Raw genomic sequence first — 20,249 nt, forward strand, 5'->3', positions numbered from 1 at the left:
CTCAGTCTCAGAACTGCCTTCTACAAAGCAGATTCAGTAATAAGCTCAATATGGTTTGGCCTTGCAAACATAGGTAGTTCCTTTAAAGTCTCACAAACATGGAGTTTTACAACAGAAGGTATAAAGCCATCCCAAGGTAGGCTGCAAGGTACGCAATGGTGAACGACTGTCCTTTGTTTGTATTTAACTTCCTCGGGTTTGGAAAGAGATTTCCCTTGTATTTTAGTCTGGAAAGTGTAAAAGCAGAGTATAGATTAGAAAGATTGAATCAGCTTGCATCAAGTTAAAAAGAAAAGTCATTGCTAAAAAAGAAGGAAGTCAGGAACAAGTTTAAAGGAGACACACGCAAATGGAAGACAAAACTCAGTATTTGCTAAATAAGCAAGCAGAATGTTCTGCAAGGCAAACATCATTTCACAGTTCAAATGATGTCCCAGAATTCCTACTGCTACTTCGAGTCAGGCTTCCGCCAGGGGCTTTTTTAAATCCCTCCCTACATTTGAGAGTAGCTTTCAGCTAAGAAGAGCTACAGAAAATTTGCTATTGGATCTTTTTTTAAATGTCTGGTATCATTAATTAAAATACATTAAATATAATTTCAATCCCCTAATAAATAAACAAGCCTAAAATAGCATTTGATTGTTTCTCTTGTTTTGACGGCCTTGTTTGCTACATGCAGTTCTTCACGACAGACATTTTGGATTTGGGCACAAGGGCAGAATTTTCCTTGGGATGAGAAACCATGAAAATCACTTGGCTCAGGAGAGTCTCTTTCTGATCAGCTGCTCCCTAGTATTAAGTTCTTCCAGCTAGAAAATTCTTCTCTTACCATAGGGCATGTAGGAAATATGCCACGAATGTGCTGTTTGGCATGCTGCTTTTCTATCCACCACTTCATACTGTTACCAGCACTGCTTTATAGCTTATTTTAAGCCTGATTTTATGCGACCTTAAAAAATATAAGATTACTTTGAGAACAAAATTTTTAATCGCTCTTAACAGCAATGCTTCCTGTGAAGAAGTGTAAGGACTAACTGACTCTAAAGACGCGTGGGGAAAGAAGCTGCAGTGGCACTTCTGGGAAAAAGCAATACTATGGTAACACTCTGTGACAAGATACACACAAAATTACGACTATGCAGGGAACAGGAAAAAAAGGGGAGGAAGAGAGACGTTAATTCTTTTGAGAAAGCACACAGAGGATTCCATAGGAAAAGTAAGAACAGAAACCTCTTGTGGGAGGATACAGTTGGGAATGAAGAAGGATTTAAAAAAGAGCTGATTCAACAGTACAATTGTGAATTGGAATTAGCTACTCAGAAGTCCAATTAAAAACTCTGGGTTGAGCATTTATTCAGAAGCCCAATACTGAAAATAATATAGGAAACAAGTTTCACCTCTGTTCACTGTACGGCCTTAGAAACATTTTGGACTTCCTACTATCAATAATAAGGGAGCCAGTAATCATCTGCCGTTGGTTGTGACATTTATGTAAGTTACTAAGCAGCGAAAGGCATCAGATTATGGGATGTCTGGAGAGTACCTCAAGTCAGAATTAAATAAGTCACAGAGCACTGAGTACTCCTACCCCAGCCTCGGGCAACACAAGCATGGGGTCAACAGTGGGTCAACAGCACCCCTGACTCTGCAGGTATCCCACTCAAACCTTCTGGCAGACCAGGGTTAAAACTCAATACCTTGCAGAAGTGAACATTAAGAGAAAAGAGGGAATATACTGACATCATTTTGAGCGCCCTGGAAGGTTCACTTAATGCTTTCACACCGACCATGTTCTTCTAACTATGTTAGTCAGAACGTAACGAGTGTAACCCTCGCTTCTTCCCTGCACAGCAGATGCCTAGGTCATCAGGAAAAACTGTCTGCTTTTGCCCCGATGACATTTTTTATTTCAGGGACAAGGAAAGATTGCATTAAAATTGTGGTCAAATTCTCAGCATTTAAAGAATTAAATTTAAAAACTGTATTGCTTCCAGCTGATTAAGAGAAAGGAAATTAAGGTGTTTAGCTATTTTAAATCTTACAATCTGTAATTTTAAAGTTCTAAACCTAAAGGATGTGTTGTGGAACTTCCAAGACTAACAACTTCAAAAGAAATAAGTTTAGAAGCATACAATTCAAAGCACGTTCTCACATTGAAAACAAAATTTAAACTCGGCATACTTTATTCAAATTATTCTTTGTGGGCATGCAAGTATATTAAATCAGTTCTTTAGATGTCAGCATCAGAAAAAATAAGGAACAGCTCCAAGTGCTATGGCTTCATTAATTTCTTTATTTTTTAAATATCAGCTAAATAATAAAGTTCCTCACAAAGTCATTTTTTCTAATTGCTTTTCCTAGCAAGGCTGTGCTTGCCAAAGTTCTATCTTTTATATTAATGCTACCATAACACTAACTGATGCAGACAGAGACAACATTCCATTAGAAGTATTTGAACCAACATGGTCTAATTATTTAAGCATGAAGAGCTAAGTAAGGATTTGCCATACATTTAGGCGGTGTCTGCTTTTCATTTAATCCTAAATTAAAAATGACAAAATCAAAGTTGTGGGACAAGAAATGGGTCCGATTTACAGTCTTTTTAAAAAAATATAGTTGTTTTTTTCCTACTGAACTCTGTTCCCTGATGGCACATGGCCTGGAGCCAAGCTGAGAAAAAGATATTATCTCCTTCCCCCCCAACAAGCAAAAGAACAAAACTGATTTTGACAGCATTATGCATTTAGTCAAGTTTCATTAAGCTTCCAGTAAATCAAATGCAAATACCCAATACACAATTAATGGTTCACACATCAACTCTTCCCATCTGAAGAGACTCCTGCAGGTTGATCACAGGCCAGATGCACTACCTAAACATTAAGTCCATTCCCAAAATCTGTGCAAAAGTAGCTTTGTAACAGAACACTGCGCAACCACCTTTGTCTTTACTCCCAGTCACAGAGCTCAGACAAGGACTGGGACAGGGTAAAGGCCCAATTAGACAATCTAGCAATCTAGAATTCTGTTTCAGATCCTTGTGTGCCCAGGGAACAAGAGAGAAGAGCTCAACTCACCCTTGCTTGACCATGGTTTGTTTTTCCGCCCCTCAGCTCTCTCATGAAGAATATTCATATGTTCAATATACTTGCTGCGGGATGAACTGACTGTTCTGTAGGCCTGAAAGGAAATTACACCTAAACTTATTGCTACATCCCTACAAAGTCACCAAACAATAAAAGGAGAGAGGGAGAGAAGGGTTTTTAAGCAAGTGGTACTGCTCATCTTAAAAGGCATACTGAATTATGCTAAGCAAGGTTAAAAAAAAAATCCTGTTTTGCTATACTAACATATTTATACGTTTCATATTTATCCATTGTTAGAAAGCAAATGCAATACACCACGCAGTTTTCAAAGTGCTGCAGTGTTTCAGGAACTGAACACAGTATTTTAAAAGACAATTACAGTCAGTTTGTGGTTTGGTTTTTTTTTTTAATATGGTAAAAGGGCGACAGGAAGAGAATTTGTTATTCCTCCAGATATGCAATCACACAAGCTTGATATTTTGAACAAGGAGAAGCCACTTACCTTTCAAGTGGATTACTTTGTGGGAGAGGGAAACATGTACCTCTCTGGGATGTGCTAGTCACTATCTCACTATCTCAAAATCTTGCGGGGGAGGCAGAAAGAAGCTATGAAATGGAAGCTTTAGGGATGTGAAGCACAAAGTCTGATATATTTAGATGCAGTGAAGAGAACGATTGCCACAAAGCTTGACAAAAGTAGATGCCTACAAAACTTCAACATGCTTTTCCTAAGTAATTAATATTCTGATATTTCTTTGTGCACCAGTTAAGGAAGTTCATAATCTTCCCCTCATGGCTTCAGACAACTTACTTCACATCTGTCTCGCCTGCTTTGAGATACGCCTAATGTTTGTGGCTGACAAGAAGAGGCAAGGGGTTAGAGGCAGGTGCCCTACTCCATCTTTGGACACATTTCTTTCATACGGTTCTAAGTATGTTTTCCACTAAGAATGACAACAGCGCTAGGTATCAAAGTTAACAGTAAAACAGGCAAGCAATAGGCGTTCAGTTTCCCTGGCTCTCTTGAACTGACTTTTAAGTTAAGACTGCATTAATTATATGGTACGACATTCACATTCTATTGATGGTTTGCATCTTAACCATATTCTTTCATTCAGAACACACCTCATACCATGCCAACTCAGAAAGCACAAACAGCTCCGTTTCCAAACACTTACATAATATAAACCACCAAAAGCAGCAACACCAGCAAGGAGATAGTAAATCATGGCCTCTCCGGAAGAGCCAGGAACGCTCCCAGATGACATCTGGCGAAGAGGTGCTATAAAAACCATTATTGAAATTGATGTAAAGTGCTGCTAAAATACACTCACAAAATAGAATGACAGAATCTAAATTTTGTACGGGAAAGGCCGATTTAAAAAGATGTAACAAAACAGAGAGGTACGGCTTAGCGATGTTTAGTACAACTGAGAGACACAGGGCACGGTGCTAACCAAACGAGGTACACGGCTGAGCTTTCCTGAGACCGTATGATTTTCTGCCAACTATGCTGTCTGCCTATCAGCTTCCAAGTACTGGATGCGGTCTGTCTGGACTAAGGAACTGCTTAGGGAACACAAAGAAACTTCTGCCTAAGGAATGTAAAGGAATTAATCTCTCCTTATTCAGCCTTGCTGCAGTCACGATCAGCAGAGGTAACAAATCTTCTTCAGATTAATAACTGAGCACTTCCAGAAAAAAAGCCTTTTCCTTTGAATTCACGTTCTTTCATTCTCAAACAGACTGTTGACATTTACACGCATGCCCATAACCCATAACCTCAGGCACCGGCCAACAGGGCAGACTGGCAGGATTACACAATTTCATCCCTGATCGAGTACACATTCGCTCCAGTGGCAGCGTTAGCCATTTATTTTTGTTGACCGTTTCTTGCTATAGCCTTGGGTCCTTCTGTACACATCAAAAAGGGACGTGGGAGAACCGCACGTAATTCTGCCCAAAGCTCTCAGCCGAATTTCGTAAATCCATCCCCGGCGAGCAGCGCAGAGCAGACGCCTCCCTGAAAGGGTGCTCATTAATAATGCAAAAATGGCTCTGAGCGCGGCGATGGGTGGCTGCAAAAACAGTCCCAGTCTTCTCCAGACACCGGCACCGCGTGCCAGATTATGTTTCGCACCACCTCTGCCTCGTGACCCGCGGTTCGGGCCCCGCTCCGGTCTCCGGGCAGCCTGACGGGCCTCCCCGCAGCGCCTCACCGGTGCCTTCTGCCCGCGGGCTGCCCGCCGGCGCTGGCGGAGCGCTCCGAGAGCCGGCCGGCGCCCGGCCCGCCCGTCACACCACTCCCTCCCGCCGCTCGCACCGGCCACCTCGGCGGGGCTTTACGAACGCGGTGGCGGGGTCCCCGGGCAGGCAGCCGGCCGGCCGGCTCCCGGTGGCGGCGAGGGTGACCGCGCAGCCCTGCCCGGCTCCCGCCCGCCCCCTCGCACGGCGGGGACCCGCGGCCCAACGCCGCCAGCGGCCGCACCTGCGCCCCCGGCCCGCGACCTTCGCGCGTCCCCGTCCCGCCCCGCCCCGCGCGGTCCCGTTGACCTCCACCCGGCCCCGGGCCGCGCTCCGAGGCGGCCCCCCGCGTACCACGCTGCTTGAGGCGGCTCGCAGCGGAGGGAGCCCTGCTCAGGCGGGAGGCCAGCGCCTGCGAGGCGGCCCTGCAGAGGTACATGGCGGCGGGCGGCGGCCGGGGAGCGGAGCGGGCGCTGCGGGCTGCGGTGCCTGACAGCGCGGGGGCTGCGGCAGACGGCACCGGCTCACTCACGGCCCCGCCCCTGCAGCACGGGGCGGTGCCACCGCGGGGAGGGGGAGCCAGCGACGGCCCCGCCCACGGGCCGCCGCACCTGGGCACCGCCCCCTGCCGGGGGCGCGGGCCCTGAGTGGGCGATTCCCGGAGGAACCCAGGCGTGAGGGAAGACGCCCGGGATCGCCCTTACCAACGGGGGTTGGGGGGGGAAGCAGAGGGTGCGGAACATACTACTGGTTACTGGAGCGGAATGTGCTCCCAGAGCGCTCCTCCGCCCGCAGCTCCTGCAGCAAAGGGATGTGGAGCAGCAAACTGGGTGTGCAACGAAGGGCACGTGGGTTAAAGGAGTCGGATGCTGGAGGAAAGGGGTCACGTTAGCTGCTCTGGTCACGGGCTCTCCTCCTCCCCATGTCGTTAGACCATCACCCCACCACTCGTCCCTTCCCTAGACACAGCTTCGGTGGTCCCTCGATGGTTATTTGACACCATATTCCGCCGGCTGTCGTTATCCCCTTTTTCTGTCCTTTGTCCTTGACTGACCTTGGTGAACGAAGAGAAGGTGAAGGTGTAAGCGATCAGAACAGCGACCACCATGGGCACCATCCCGGCAGCGTGCAATGGCAGAGACGCAGCGGGGGGCTGGCCAGTCTCTCCTCTGTGGCAGGGCACCATACCCTCGCTGCCAACCACCGCACGCCACAGGACGGATCCTTGGGGAATGGCGACGTCCACCACAACCCTCGGAGAGCTGTGAGGCAGAAGAGAAGCTGCACCCCGGAGAACCAACGTAACAGTTGCCATGGAGGAAGGGACAGGCTCATGAGCTGCAGGTCAGTTAAGCAGTCGCCGAGGTCCAACACTGAGCTTCCGTCCTCACTTTCTGAGAACACAGAGTACATTCCAATGTGGCACGTGGTAGCAAAAGCAAAACTTCCTGGCAAGGAAAAATAATAAAAGACCTACACAGAATTTAAAGGTCGGCCACCCCTGATTTTTGTTCCGTCTCTGACAAATCTTAATTTCTGCTGTAGGGGGGGGGGGGAAGAAAATAAGTAAATCAATCCAGACCACAAAGGACTGAAGAACAACAGCACTCGAGGAATTAGATCAAGCTTGCAAACACACCTGTAACTTTAATTATGGCATCTAAGTCACTAGGTCAAGCTTTGAAAGTCTACCTGGTCAAAACTGAGCTGAAAGCTGCTTCTTTGATGTGTGAAGTCACCAATGCACATATCTGCATTTGTACAGATTAGTTTTATTAGGTTTCCCATAAATCACATTTTTATATTTGCTTATCGCCTGTTTTATAAATTTAACAATGAAAATTATGGCAGGGAAAGAGTACACTTAAACCCTGGAATATCTGCCGAACTTTCTCTGAACTGATGACTGATCTTGTAATATACCTTTCAAAATCGGAGAGTTTTGAAAATAATGTTGATAAATTATGAAGTCTGGAAGAAACTTATGAAGACTTTTCTTGCTGTTTATATTTCATTCTATGGGTCTTGACATTGTGTAGCATTTCTGTTTTTCATAGTTTATTTCATACTTCTGCACATGAAACGTACGAATATAGAAGCATTTAGATGCTTTGTACTTCTGCCATGCTCACTCATTTGTAGGTCAACTGGTGATCATATTGCTTCTTGCTGAGCATACAATCAACCTAAGAAGAAAAAAAATGGCTCAGCAACAAGAAAAGCAGATACAGTGAATATGATTAGAAACATCTCACAACATATTGTATTTTTAGCTGGAGAGGAATATTTATGGAAAAAATAACGACAGCACTGCAAGTTTTTCTATACCTCGTTTAAGCAATTCTTTTGTGTGGCATATTAATTGCTCTGAGGCCATAACTACCAGTAGAATTTTTAGCTGGTAGAAACACAATTATTTTTTACATTGAAAAGGACAACTGTTGCACTATAATGCAAATCTGCGGGCATTCACAGTGTATCATTCTTACATCTAGGAAAAATGTTTCCCACCGTAGACCTGCTAAAATGAAAAAAGAGGCAAAGATAACCTATTTTTAGTGACCTTGATCTCCCTGCCACAAAAGTACTTGTGAAGTATTCTCTTTGCAACCTAAATTTATTATAGGCACTACAAGAGATGTGTTCTTTTCCAAAAGTTTGCACATCCAAAACACAGCTGGCAGTGAATATGCACACAAATGAATCACTTTAAAACCGGGAAAGAGTCAGAAGAATAGCAAAAGCCAAGATGTGAAGTATTAAGGAAAATAGTGAGGGAAGAAGACAAGTCAGTTCAGTATCTTGATTGCCAACAGAAGTCAAAGATCTGCAGAATTTGTGTTCAGCTGTCAAAAGCATCTGTATGTACATACTTACTACTAACATCCTGTACACTTGTTTGTCTCCCTTCTTTTCTTCTTTCATATTCCATTACATCTTCATTATGCTGCTTGAAAAGCTATAAAATAGTGGTATATGATAAACGGCTATATGCACAGCTGGAAGCAGAGAACAAAACGATTTCTACAGAATATAAAATTCCTATTTTCAGAATGCAAACCAATACGTAACTGGGACAATAACACCTAAATTATCTGTAAACTATCAGTTGTCCAGTGAGGCGTTTTTCCCACACATTTCCCAAACATTTACTGCTGGCTGACCGAGGGGGAGGAGGTTCCTACTGTGAATCAATCCACCACCACCCCAAAAATGGGGAAAACCCTCAAGGGAATCCACCCCACCCTCAAAAGTGTTGTCATCATGGGAGCGCTGCTTATCCTGCGCATTTCTTCATGAGAGCTACTACACGCTCCTTGCTTTATCAACAACATCAAGCCTGCGAGTTCTCTGAAACAGGCAACATCCTACATGTGCGCTTTGCTCAGGAAAAATGGGGTCTTAAATCAACTGACTACAGCTGAAAAGTGAGAAGAGAATGCATTAACAGTCTGACAAACACAATATTGCTTAGGCACATCCCTAGGTCTTTTTTCTTTTTTAAGATCCGTTGGGGAAAATAATGTTAAAGCCTTAAGCCATCAGGCTTGAAGAATTAATTCTTCTGTTGTGGCTGTTTCAAGCTTTCAACACAGAGGAGCTTAATAAGCTGTTCATTTTTATAAAGAAGAGCGCAACATAGATTTGGGAAAACACAACTAACCAAAGTATCATTCTTCAATCATGACACCTCCTACGACCACCCATTACCCCACTGAACTAGGCAGGCAGTAGTCACTGCCTTCAGATGACCACGGCTTGGGAACAGTTAAGCTCAACAAAGCCAAACAGAAACACTTACAAGAGCCCACAAGGCAGCACTGGTGGCAAATGCCAAGCCGACTCCAAACCAGTTTGGTTGGTCATAATTACGCCTTTTTGCAACGAATGCAGAACGAGTAAAATCTAAAGAGGCAGAAGATCACAAAGGCATTAACGTTTTTCAGGTTTAGACGTAAGTTACTGACACTCATACAATCACGGGGAAATAAAAGCCAAAGAAGCTACGGCAACGGAAAACCCAAACAAACCCAACTGTCACGTGCATGTGGTGCCCATAACCTTGGTCGTAGGCATGCGACTAACGGGCTTAGCTTAAAGAAATAAAAACAAAATAAAAATAAAAAATAAAACAGCCACCGCAGCCTGCTTTAATCCTAGCCACGGAGCGAGGCTCCAGCTACGGGGAGCGAGGCCGGGCCCCCCCTCCGCGAGCAGCCGAGCTCCCGCAGCGCCGGGCTGAGCGGACAGGCCCCGCGGCACCGCCGCGGCCCGCTAACGCGCAACGCCCCGGCGGAGCGGGCAGAGGACGACGGACTCCCACTTCGCCTAGCTCAACGCGGGCTCCCCGCCGCCCCAAGCCACGGAGCGGCCAGACCGGTCTCTACCCCCGCCGCTCACCGAGCCTCGGCGATCCCGCCGCCAGCCGCAAGCGCAGAGCCGCCCTCAGCGCCGCCGCCATCTTGTTGGCTCGGCCTGGCTCCGCCCACGGGGAGGGGCCCCGCCCCTCGCCCCGCCCCTCGCCCTTCGCGGCGTTTGCTGACGGCGCGAGCCGGAGCGGGAGGCGCGTGGGACCGGCCCCGCGAGGCCGGGCTGGCGCCGCGGGCGCGGGCAGAGCGGCGCGCGCCACCCGCCCCTTCCTCCGTCAAGTCCGCCCGCCCGCGCGCGTGCCGCAGGCCCTGCGCCCCTCAGGGTTACTCCGCGACGGCGCTGCGCGGGCCGGAGCCTGACGTACAAGCACCCGGCTACGGGCAGGGGCACGCAGGGCCGCCGCGGCGGGAAGCGCCGCGCCGTGCCGCCCCGGGGCCGGGACCGGGCCCTCAACCGGCGGGGCGGGGCGGGGCGGGGCGGGGCGGGGCGGCCCGGCACACCTGGCGGGGGCGGGGGCGGTGCCGGCGCTGGGTCGCGGCGCATGCGCGCACGCCGCCGTGACCCGGCTGGGGAAGCCCTCGGCGGTGGCCATTTTGGCGGCGCCTCTCTCCGGCCTGCTCAGTTACCACGTGAGCCGCCGCCCGGGGCTCGGCGCGGCGCGGGGCAGCCCGGCGGGCGGACGGCGGCCGGGAGGGGCCGGGCCCGCGGCCGGCGAGGGCGCGGCGAGCTGAGGGCGGGCAGGCGGGGGGGTGGGGAGGCGGCGGCAGCCAGGCTCCGGCGAGGAGGATCCCGGCAGCGGCGACCGAGCAGCGGGGACGGGACGCAGCCCGCCCGGCCGCCCACCCCCCCCTCCCCGGAGCCCCTCGGTGGCGCCGGAGCCAGCGGCGGGAGCGGGAGGAGCGGCGGGGAGGATGCCGTCGGTGAGCCTGCCGCCCAAGGAGAACGCGCTCTTCAAGCGCATCTTGGTGAGTGGCGGGGCGGGAGGCCCGGGCTCGGCCGCGGCGGGCCCTGCCCCGGCTCCTTCCCCCGGGCCGGCGGGGAGCGGAGCCCCGGCCCGGCCCTGGCGGCGCCGTCCTGTCGGGCCAGGGCCGGCCGGGCCGCGGGGCGCCTGTCACCCGCGGTCCCGTCCCGACCGGGCGCGGCCCCTCGCCCGCCCGCCCGAGCCGGTGCCCGCCGGGGGGCCGCGCCGTGCCCTGGCGCCGGCCGCGGCCGAGGCGCTCCGGCGGCTGCGTGGAAGTGCCCCCGTGGCCGCTTCCTTCGCCGGCTCGCTGGCCGGCCCCCCTGGCTCCTCTCCTTTCTTTTTTTTTTTCGTTTTCGTTTGTAACTCAGATTTTGTGCCGTAGTCGGTAAGCGGATTTGTTGGTCGGTGGGGAAGACGGCTTTCAAAGGAGGAAGTGGAGAAGGGCGAAGGTTTTGAAGTCTTTACGGAGTTTAACTTCATGGCTGTCTCTTGCTGAAGTTGGGCGATCGATTTTTCTGGGCAGCAGCCGGCACGCGGGTGAAAGAAGCTGCAGTGGAGTTCAGGCGATCAGCCCGGATTTTAGAGTGAGGTCAAGACAGCATGCGGTCCGAATACCACCAAAGTGTGCGCGGTGCAGTTACATCTTGCGGAACGTGTTTCGGCTTTGATGCGGTGTTGCAGAAATCCTCTGTTTCTAAGGGCATGGAGTGAATTGAAAATGACAGAATTATGTTAGTGAGCAACTTCAGTGGATTTCTTTAAAAGCTTCTGTTATCTCGGTCAAGCACTATATTGTTTTCTCTCAAAAAAGTTAGTTTTCTCCAAAAACCCTATCGTTTATTTCTGAGAGGCTCAGACTACTATTTTGGATCCTTCCAGAGATCAGAAGTAGAGATGAGTACTGTAGTCCTCTTGGAGTAACAGCACGTTTACGGCTCTGTAAACTTCTTCCACTTAAGATGGAGAGGGGATGTGTGTAATCTTCTGTCACTTTTTTTTTTCAAAATATTTTGTGAAAATGAAATAAATCTGTAGAACTGGAAATCTCTCTGTACAGGCATCCCATCGTTAGACACGCAGCTTTGGATAGGCTTGAAAAGTAGATACAATTAACTATAAAGCTTAGTTCTGCTTTGAAATATTAGGTCCTGCTTGGGACTCGGCGTGGCCTTGTTCTCAGCACGTCATTTTTGATGTGTTACCAGCTGGGAAAGTAGTAGCCTTGTTGTTCACTTGCCCATCTTCCTTTGCGCAGCAGATGGCTTGTGTGGTTACGAGACAAACAGAATCAAGGAGCCTGTCTGTGTTTAAAACTGACTGGTTCGGTTTGGGTTTGTCTTTTTTTTTTCCGGGCTTGGTGCGTGACTGAGTATTTGTGTGGAGGGCAGGAACAAGGGAAGAACAACAGTTTCTTTGGAGAAAATGCTGGCTCAGTGCATGTGAGTTGGATAAAACTTCGAAATTTGATTCGGGTCAGAAAAGAGAAAGGTGTCCTCCAGTCCAAGCAAATTTCTGTAGTCTGAAGTGATTTTAATTTTGTCCTCTTTTTTAAAAACTGAAAATCTTTAATGAAAATAAAGAGTTTCAGGTACTGGGTAGGCTAAAAGTTATTCTGGCATTTTGATGTTTTCCTGTATCTTGCAGGGATGAGCCTGTGACGTGTAGTCTAGTATTAAGACTGCCCTGTGATTACATGCCTTCGTAACGTGCGGTGAATAGAAGAGGCTTGAAGCTGGTTTTCGTCACTGAAAATTTGGCTAATGAACTGCTTATCTGCCTTGTTACGGCTACTGACCCTACTTTGTGAAGTTTTGATTACATGTTTGACTTGAATTAGTGAAACATCCTTTGGGAAGTTCCATTTATCAGTGCAAGTCCAAAGAAGCATTACTTCCCTACTCCTATGCCTTCACCTCTCTTCCTGCAGCCTCTCCTCTTGTCTACGCCTTGTTTTCAGGAGACTGTAACCCTTCATTATGCTGCATCCTCTGCCGCCTCTTCCTTTGGCCCACAGGTGGCTGAACAGCAGCGAGAAGAGCTGGAGTCTTCCTGGGCAGCTGGCTCACTGATGGGACATCTGAGCCCCCAGCCAGCTAACAAGGTGGCCTGATTGTCTGGCCCTGGGTGGGCACAGGCTGTCATCTGGCCCGGGCAGACCATGGAGTTCTTCTGTTGAGCATGCCTGGATGAGATTTTTTTCAGCAGATTTGGGAACCAGCCCAAGTGGTATTGAAAGGATGCATTACCCTTCAAATAGATAATTACTGGTACACAGGCTGTTTACAGAAATATAAACACTCACATTTTCGTGGAGGTAGTTAACACAGGAGTTAAGTAGGTAACAGCCCTGTATTTTTGGAAGTGAAGCATAAAGTGAAAAAAAGCGAACTGATTTTGTGTGCTTTGGTTTCTTGAGCCCTCATTTCTTTGCCATTTTTAGGACATATGCCTGTAACAGAAATCTTAAATGATAAGGTCTACATCAGTCTGTCCAGCTTTCCATAGTGAAAGGCAATAATTGGTTTACAGAGTTTGTTTGTTTTGTAGTAAACATCTTACAAGATCAGTAAATTTCTTTTGCATATGGATTTGCTTGCAAGCCAGCATTTCCACTTAGCTGATGAATTCTGAGTTCAGAAGCATGTGCACTTGGCCTTTGCGTGTTGCAACACACTAACCAGACTAACATCTTCTAGTCACTTTACAGGTATGTGGAGGTTCTAATAGAAACAATTTTCCATTTGAAAGGCATTTTACTGTTCAGTGTTGCTGTAGTACAAAGGGAAAGGGATCTGCATGATTAGTTTGAATGAAAAAAACACCTGCAGAATTACCGATCACCATTCTGCTTAAACTTGCACTTCCATTAAAAGAAAGTTTCTAGTTTATATTGCTCTCATATTCTTAACTATTTGCGGTTAAGTCTGCAGGTAGATATTCCTGTTCTTCTATTCAAAGGTTCTGTGGAATTTAGAAAAGTGGATTTCTGCATTTTTCCTTGCTTGCTTTTGATCCATTTGAACATTTAAAATTAATTGAGTCTGTGTCATTCTTTTGGACACACATAATCTCTAGGCAGTCCAGAGATTACTCGAGAAGAGTTCAGGTGGAGGCAGAGGAAAGGGTAGAATAGCAAACACAGGAGCTAAGTGGAGAAGTTGACTTTTTGGTGTCCGGAAGGCTGGGTGCACTATGAAGTAATGGAAAAAGCAATTTACTTAATTTTCTCCCTCCTCCCCCATACTAACAAGTATAAAACTAGTATTTTTAGGAAGTAGCACTGACTCTTACTGGTTTTGTTTTTTTAATTAAATATAACTAATGAATGTTCATGGTATTTTGCCAAATTATTCAGCCACTGTATCTGGTCAAGAACAGTTCATCAAATATGTTTGGTTTTATTTCACAAATCCCAAAGGCAATATTCAATTAACTTTTATTTGGGTGTAGAAGTTAAATGTGTTGAAAATATATTGAAGAAATACTAAATACAAAGCTATTAGAGGTGCCATATAGTATGTGGAAGAGTTTTGCAGTTCCTTTAAGCATCAGAGGATAAAGTTCTTGGAGTCGTGATGTTTTGGCAGAGTAAGATGGTGCGAATGCTGCTCACCAGAGCTAATGGGCTTAGCTTCTAGTTGAATTGTTCAAGCAGGGAGAAAAAAGTCCAAGTAGTTATGAAGTGAAACATCGTTGTATTTTATGATGCGAACAAACAATTTAAGTGAGGAACTAAGTGTGTTCAGGCCTTGATTAAATAGTTTTGCTGATTTATAATTCTAATACATACTGTGGAAGCAGCATACTGAAGAAGCAAGATGTGCTGGCTTGTGTATGTTACATTGTATGCAGATCAGAGTTTCTCGGTTTGTTTGGGCCTGGTGATTATCTGTGGCCTTCATGATGTCCGGAGAGCCATACGTCTTTCATCTCTGGATCAGTTACCGTATGTGCTAGGCAGGCTTGATGAGGCATGGCCAGAACCTGTGTCCCTCCAGTGGGGCATTACAATAACCAAGGTGTCTGCTGCAAGGGGGGGGGTGTGGTGTGGTGTTTCAATTTCACCTTTAGTTGCTCATTTCTACAGTGATGCTGCTGTGCTTGAGGGTATTTGTCTTTGAGCTGATAGTCTTCCTTTCCGTGCTGGCTTTCACAAGTGTTCCACTAAAAAATATAGGCACTACCTAATGATAAGAAAAGCCTGTTGAACAGCATCTCTTCAATGGCTCTGCTGTAAATATGCCAAGTCCCTCCTGCTGGGCCATCTTCCTGTTTCTTAATTCAAAATCTGCTCCCTGTCCCTCCACTTTCTAACTCGACAGACCTGTGCTTCTCCTTCACTAATACTTGCACCAGCACCAGTCTTTTAAAAATAATGTTCTGTCTCCTACAAGTTCAGGTCTTTAAGGTTGCTGAGGTGACAGACTTGGAAATACCCTCTTAAGTGGTCATGATTCAAGACAGAAAACTGATTTCCAGGATTTCACTTTTATCAGTAACCAAATAACTTAGCACATTTTGTATGCAATCATTGTTGCGTTTGCGTGACGCTGCAGTAATCAAGTACGCTCACCCCTGGAGTTTCACCGCATACTGTCTCCTCTGAAACATGGAATTGCTAACAAGGCTTTTCCAATATCTTGCCTGTTGAGATGTCAGTCACTTGGTTTTCCGTTGCTGAAAGGAATATCCCACTTGGCTTTGCCAAAAGTTGTAGGAAAAATTATGTCTTGATTGAAATACTGGAATGGAAGAAAAGAACAGACATGCTGCTTTAAGCGGAATCACTGTTCTTGTTTTTCAGAAGTATTTATCAAACTTGCTAAAGACATTACTGTTAATTACTGTTTGAGACTCTAGGTTGCCATTAAGGAATCACTTGAGCAATGCTCCTGTTACTAAAGCCTGTTCACCAAATTAGGCCATTTGTTGTCATTGAGTCTGTCAGAAATTGTAGAAACAGGATACCCTGCTATAAATTTCTGAGGAGCAGTGTAATTTTGTTTCTTACCTGTTCCAGTTATGAGAATAAAGGCTTATTAAAATTAGAAATACATCCTAATTTCTTCACGGTTGTGAGATCATAACTGGTCTTATGTTGTTATGGCTAAACCCAAAGTGGTTTTTGCAGTGGTCTGAAACTAACCTTATTTGGGGCAACAGACATAATCCAGTTTATGTGGTACTAACCTTTATGTTGGTTAGAATTTGATCAGGTTGTATTTATTCCTGTTTTCAAAGGTTTTCTTAATAATTTTTTTGCTGATTGCGCTTCCTGGGCATCTCAAGTTTAAATCTATTGCCACAGCAACACTGTGTCAGTGCAACAAGAGAGGTGATAAGGAGTTACATCTTCTCTTATTTTGCTGATAGGGGATTTAGGAAAAATGAACATTTATTCATTACCATCCTTAAAACTGAGGTCAGTGAGATTTGTTACAAAGATTTCTGTTTGCTTCTGTAATACCGCACAATCGAGTTAGCAAACCTTGTAATGCTGAAGAACAACCTTTCTTATCTTACTAGCCACATTTAGCTATTTCACAATGGCTCAATGCTGTGAGACAACATTTTACATACCTCAGAGCTAAGGGTGAAGAGTACTCTGGACATAATGCATGGGTAGAAAATGTCGGTAGTCTCACCATCTGTCTTGGGCTGTGTTGCGAGGTAGAGCTAGTTGAAGCGTCTGTGTAAGTCCAGAACAACCTATAGAGTGGGCTACTTTAGCCCTTTTCATGCCATATCTTGGATTTTGAATTGATTTACCTAGTTGTTTGAGGTGATCATTAAAAACCAAATACATCCTGTGCATTCTGGATCTTTTGTGAGGTACAGTCGGTTTCATGCGAAATTCAGAGGTGGAACCTGAACATAGGGGTTCTGGAGTAATGGACAGACATTAGCTGATCTTAGTTGACACAGCCAAATTTATGGTAATTCTCCCCAGGGAGGATTAAAGTAGGCAAGTAGTGGCCAACAGAACTGATGTTGAATAATGGATTTTTCAGCAAGAGTCTTGCTTCAGTGAGCGAGGATTTCTAGTTTTACTTCTGGAAGAGCTGTAACTATTTGGCAGCAGCTGTTTCCAGCCAGATTTTGCCAAATACAGGAATGAGGCCAATTCAAAAACATAGACATAGCATAGCTTTTTTTTGTGCCTCAGTATTAAATGAAAAGGTACCCATATTTCTTACCTTCTTTCTAACTAATTCCAGTTTGAACTTGTTCTGTTCCTCTGGTTAGATTTTACCAAGCAATGCTAGTTACGAAGGTGTTGGTCACTTTCAAAAAGTAAGGCAAGCTGTGCAGGAGGAGGTTTTCTTAGTCCCTTAAATTAGGCAATTGCAGGAGCTGTTTCTTATACAGAACAGTTTTGTTCATGAACACCACAGAGCGATGGAAGGGGATGACTGGTTTTGATCAGACAGCAAAAAATTATGCATGTTTGCCCCAGAGTTTTTCAGCGTGAATATATCTCTAAGGTTTGTGTGGTTTTTTTTCATTCTTTGGGTTTATACATCTTGTATGTCATGAAACTGAATCAGTGTGGTGGAAGCTTTTGCCTAGAGCTCTTAAGCTGTTTGATATGGTTAGTGCTCAAAGACCCTCTAATTCATGGTGAGTAGTTGCTCCTAATGCTTCCAGCTTTCAGAATCTTCTTTACGACATTTAGCTTGAATTAGTGCATCTTAGTAACTTGACCTGATCTGGTCTAGCTGTAGAGAGAGTAACTGTGCTGAAAAACAGCCTTGAGCTGCGCAGCACCTGGACTTAACTATCATGTAAGTTGCTGTGTCTGAACAGTGCTGGAAGAAATAGATAGCATCTGAGTGGCAGACATGCGTATCGTGCATTGTGAGTGCACGCCTTAGCTGATGCTAAGGCCAAGTCTGCTAACACTTTCCGCTGCTAAAGGTCTTACGGCATTGTAGTTGCCAACATTGCTATGTGATGCCGCCCATGTACATGTTCATGGCTGCTACCAGGACAAACTGCAGAGTGCCCTAAGGAACACATTGCTGTAGTGGAAAGGGTTTGTCCACCTTGGTTCTGCTCAAGCCTCACAAGCACTCAGGGAAGAGGATAGCAGGGTGTCGAATCCCTGAATTGTTCTGGCAGAGCAGCCTGTTCTTCATTGTACTTTCTCCTGGGGACTTACAGATGCAAGTAGAAAATTTATCTGTGCCCGTGTGTAGATCAGTTGTTGTATCTGGTAACTCTTGTATATGATGGGGAACAGTCTGCAGTAAATTGCCTCTTATGATGACACAGGCTATATCACCTGCTGAAGAAGAGAGACAGGGGTATGGTGGACTAGCAATGAGAAGTTCAACTTGCATCTCCACCGTCTCTTGGGGCTGAATCCAACTTGGGTGCTCATTCAGTGAAGAAGATCATGTTCTTTGGCTAGTCATAGCATTGACTAAATTAGGATGCTTGCTTTGACAGAGTTGCCGTCAGTGAGAAGTGATCTCCTGCGGGGTTTATGGTGGGGTTTGGGGGTTGGTTTTTTTGTTTTGTTTTTTTAAAGTACTTGAGTTTGCATTTGTTTTAATTATGTAATCTTAGAAGAGAAAACAGTTAAAAGTTCTTCATACTGTTTTTTGCAAAATTCTTTGTTAATAGATATTGCGCACTATTGTTTTGTTACTGTTCCAGTTCAAAGGGCATAACAATTGGGAATGTGATCCCATCCTACATAACTGGGTCTGCTATATCGTTTTTGCTCTCGCTCCACTCTTTCTTCTAACCAACTGTACTGGTCCAAGTAAGTATAAAAAGAAAGCAGTCAACAACACCCCAGTGCTCCTATTAGTGAGCTTGCAGAGCAAACGGTGCCTTCTTTGCTTTGGTACTTGTTCTTGAGGAAAAACCTCTAGTTTTGCATGCTTCCGAGTGAGTAGACAAAAGGCTTTTGTCTCCTTTCTGTACTTCTCCTATGGGTATCTTCAGCTTGCTCGTGAGACACTTTTGGGTCTGCTTCTCACCTGTTTAATCAGCTGCAAAATCCAGCCTGGATGGACTCTTATGAGACTTTTTAAAACCACCTTGCAGTAGTAAATGCTCTTGAATCAGCTAGATTGGAGATACGCATCTTCTCAAGTGCCCCTGAAGGCATTTTTCTGCTTTCATGTTGTGATCTAGGTGATTCTTTGCCTCGGTTAGATTGAGTCATACCTCGTGGAAGCGTAGATTCATTGTGCTACGAAGCTTCTGGTAAGACCCATGGTAACTCCTGGCATTATACTGAGTTAGAGCTATTGTTAACTCTTGATGTTACTGAACATACAGGACACTTTAATCTGTGGTGTAGTGGTTATAAAATGTCTTACAAATAGCAAATTCAAGTTGAGAAGGCTATTAAATTATTTCCTTATTAAATGCTTGCAGGACATGAAAATGGCTTTGTGACAAAGAGGATTTTCACTTCTGGAAGTGAATATGTTAAAAATATTTAATGTGTAATGGCAGAATCTGGTCTGCTATGTGCTGAGTATTTAATGCTGAGATACATGTCTGTATGTCAAAATGCTGCAGTTGGCTATTACCCTTCCTTTTTAGTTGGAAATATATGTACTTGACCATTAAAATGTCTATTCTGAGAGGGAAGGAATATGTCAGAGGTAAAATGTGCTGCCTGCTTACAGGTAGCAAACAATGAGAGCGCCTGCTTCTGTACATTTCAGACTTACAGCTGTAAGATTTCTAAAATGCACTTGTGGAAATGTATTTGTTTATACAATATGTAAAGAAAACAATGCCAAATTAGGCTTGGGTAGAAGTCATCTCTCTGCTATTGTCAGCAGCCCTTAGGAGTGAAACTACGATTAATAGCATGGCCCTTGTGTATAACCTTGTGGGTAACCAGAGTAGTTGCTTGAGAATCCAAGTCAGTCTGATTTACTAGCTGTAGATTTGATAACAAGGTTTAGAAAGTAGATGCACTGGGGAGGGAAGATTTAACACTGGAAACTGGGGCGAGGAGGGAACAAACTCCATCTAGCAGTTAGCTGTCTAGATGTTGGTAAGCTGTAAATAGTGAAGTCTTTTCACCTTTCTTTATGGCAGCCATCAAGGAAGAAATGCAGAGGAATTCATTCATACTTGGCATGCTGAGCCATGTGTATGTGTAACACAGCTGCTGGCCTAAGACCGATTCTGCAGAGATGCCCTAATACAGTTTAGGGATCCAGACACCGGAACATGAGCCCTCCCTCCACCACAGACTTGGGATTCTGGAGAATATGGGCTAGCTCTGTTCTTTGTAATTGCACTGTCAGTCTCTGTCTCGTAATTGCCGTGCATTCAAATCCAATTAATAAATACTTGGTGGTAGGGGAGCAGTGCAAATACAAATTGTCTCCTGTCTGCTGTGGTCTTGTATAATTTTGAAGGAGTCATACTCTGTCTGCCTCATTAATTCTTTGCAGAATTATATTAAAGCAGGTGCTATTTCTTTGCTATAAATACAGAAAATGAGTTAGAGGATATAAAAAGAATCTCAGTGTGTTTGGAGTAGGTGGCAATTCTGGCCACAGTATGTATAGAAAAACTTGTTAGGTATCTTAAAACATCCGGTAACTTAT

At 45.6% G+C, this 20,249-nt stretch overlaps 3 protein-coding genes across 4 annotated transcripts in view; 1 reads left to right on the plus strand and 2 right to left on the minus strand.

Annotated features, from left to right (window-relative positions):
* MGARP (mitochondria localized glutamic acid rich protein) overlaps positions 1-5,885 on the minus strand; it is a 28,370-nt gene extending 22,485 nt beyond the window's left edge. Inside the window, exons 1-3 of the mRNA XM_075420984.1 lie at positions 5,682-5,885; positions 4,262-4,365; positions 3,075-3,177 (exon numbers count right to left, since the gene is read on the minus strand). Coding sequence (XP_075277099.1) covers positions 3,075-3,177; positions 4,262-4,365; positions 5,682-5,766 — 292 coding nt within the window. The 5' untranslated portion in view covers positions 5,767-5,885. The remainder of the gene's footprint in view (positions 1-3,074; positions 3,178-4,261; positions 4,366-5,681) is intronic.
* A 2,321-nt stretch (positions 5,886-8,206) lies between these two features.
* NDUFC1 (NADH:ubiquinone oxidoreductase subunit C1) lies at positions 8,207-9,837 on the minus strand. The gene is given in 4 exon segments (XM_075422200.1): positions 8,207-8,229; positions 8,232-8,286; positions 9,130-9,233; positions 9,729-9,837. Coding segments are annotated over 4 exon segments (243 nt in total). The 5' UTR covers positions 9,790-9,837.
* A 585-nt stretch (positions 9,838-10,422) lies between these two features.
* NAA15 (N-alpha-acetyltransferase 15, NatA auxiliary subunit) overlaps positions 10,423-20,249 on the plus strand; it is a 40,439-nt gene continuing 30,612 nt past the window's right edge. For both annotated transcript variants that reach the window (XM_075420986.1, XM_075420985.1), the window contains exon 1: positions 10,423-10,663. In XM_075420986.1, coding sequence (XP_075277101.1) covers positions 10,610-10,663 — 54 coding nt within the window. In that variant the 5' untranslated portion in view covers positions 10,423-10,609. The remainder of the gene's footprint in view (positions 10,664-20,249) is intronic.

Source organism: Opisthocomus hoazin, chromosome 5, assembly GCF_030867145.1.
Source record: "Opisthocomus hoazin isolate bOpiHoa1 chromosome 5, bOpiHoa1.hap1, whole genome shotgun sequence".
Lineage (NCBI taxonomy): Eukaryota > Metazoa > Chordata > Aves > Opisthocomiformes > Opisthocomidae > Opisthocomus > Opisthocomus hoazin.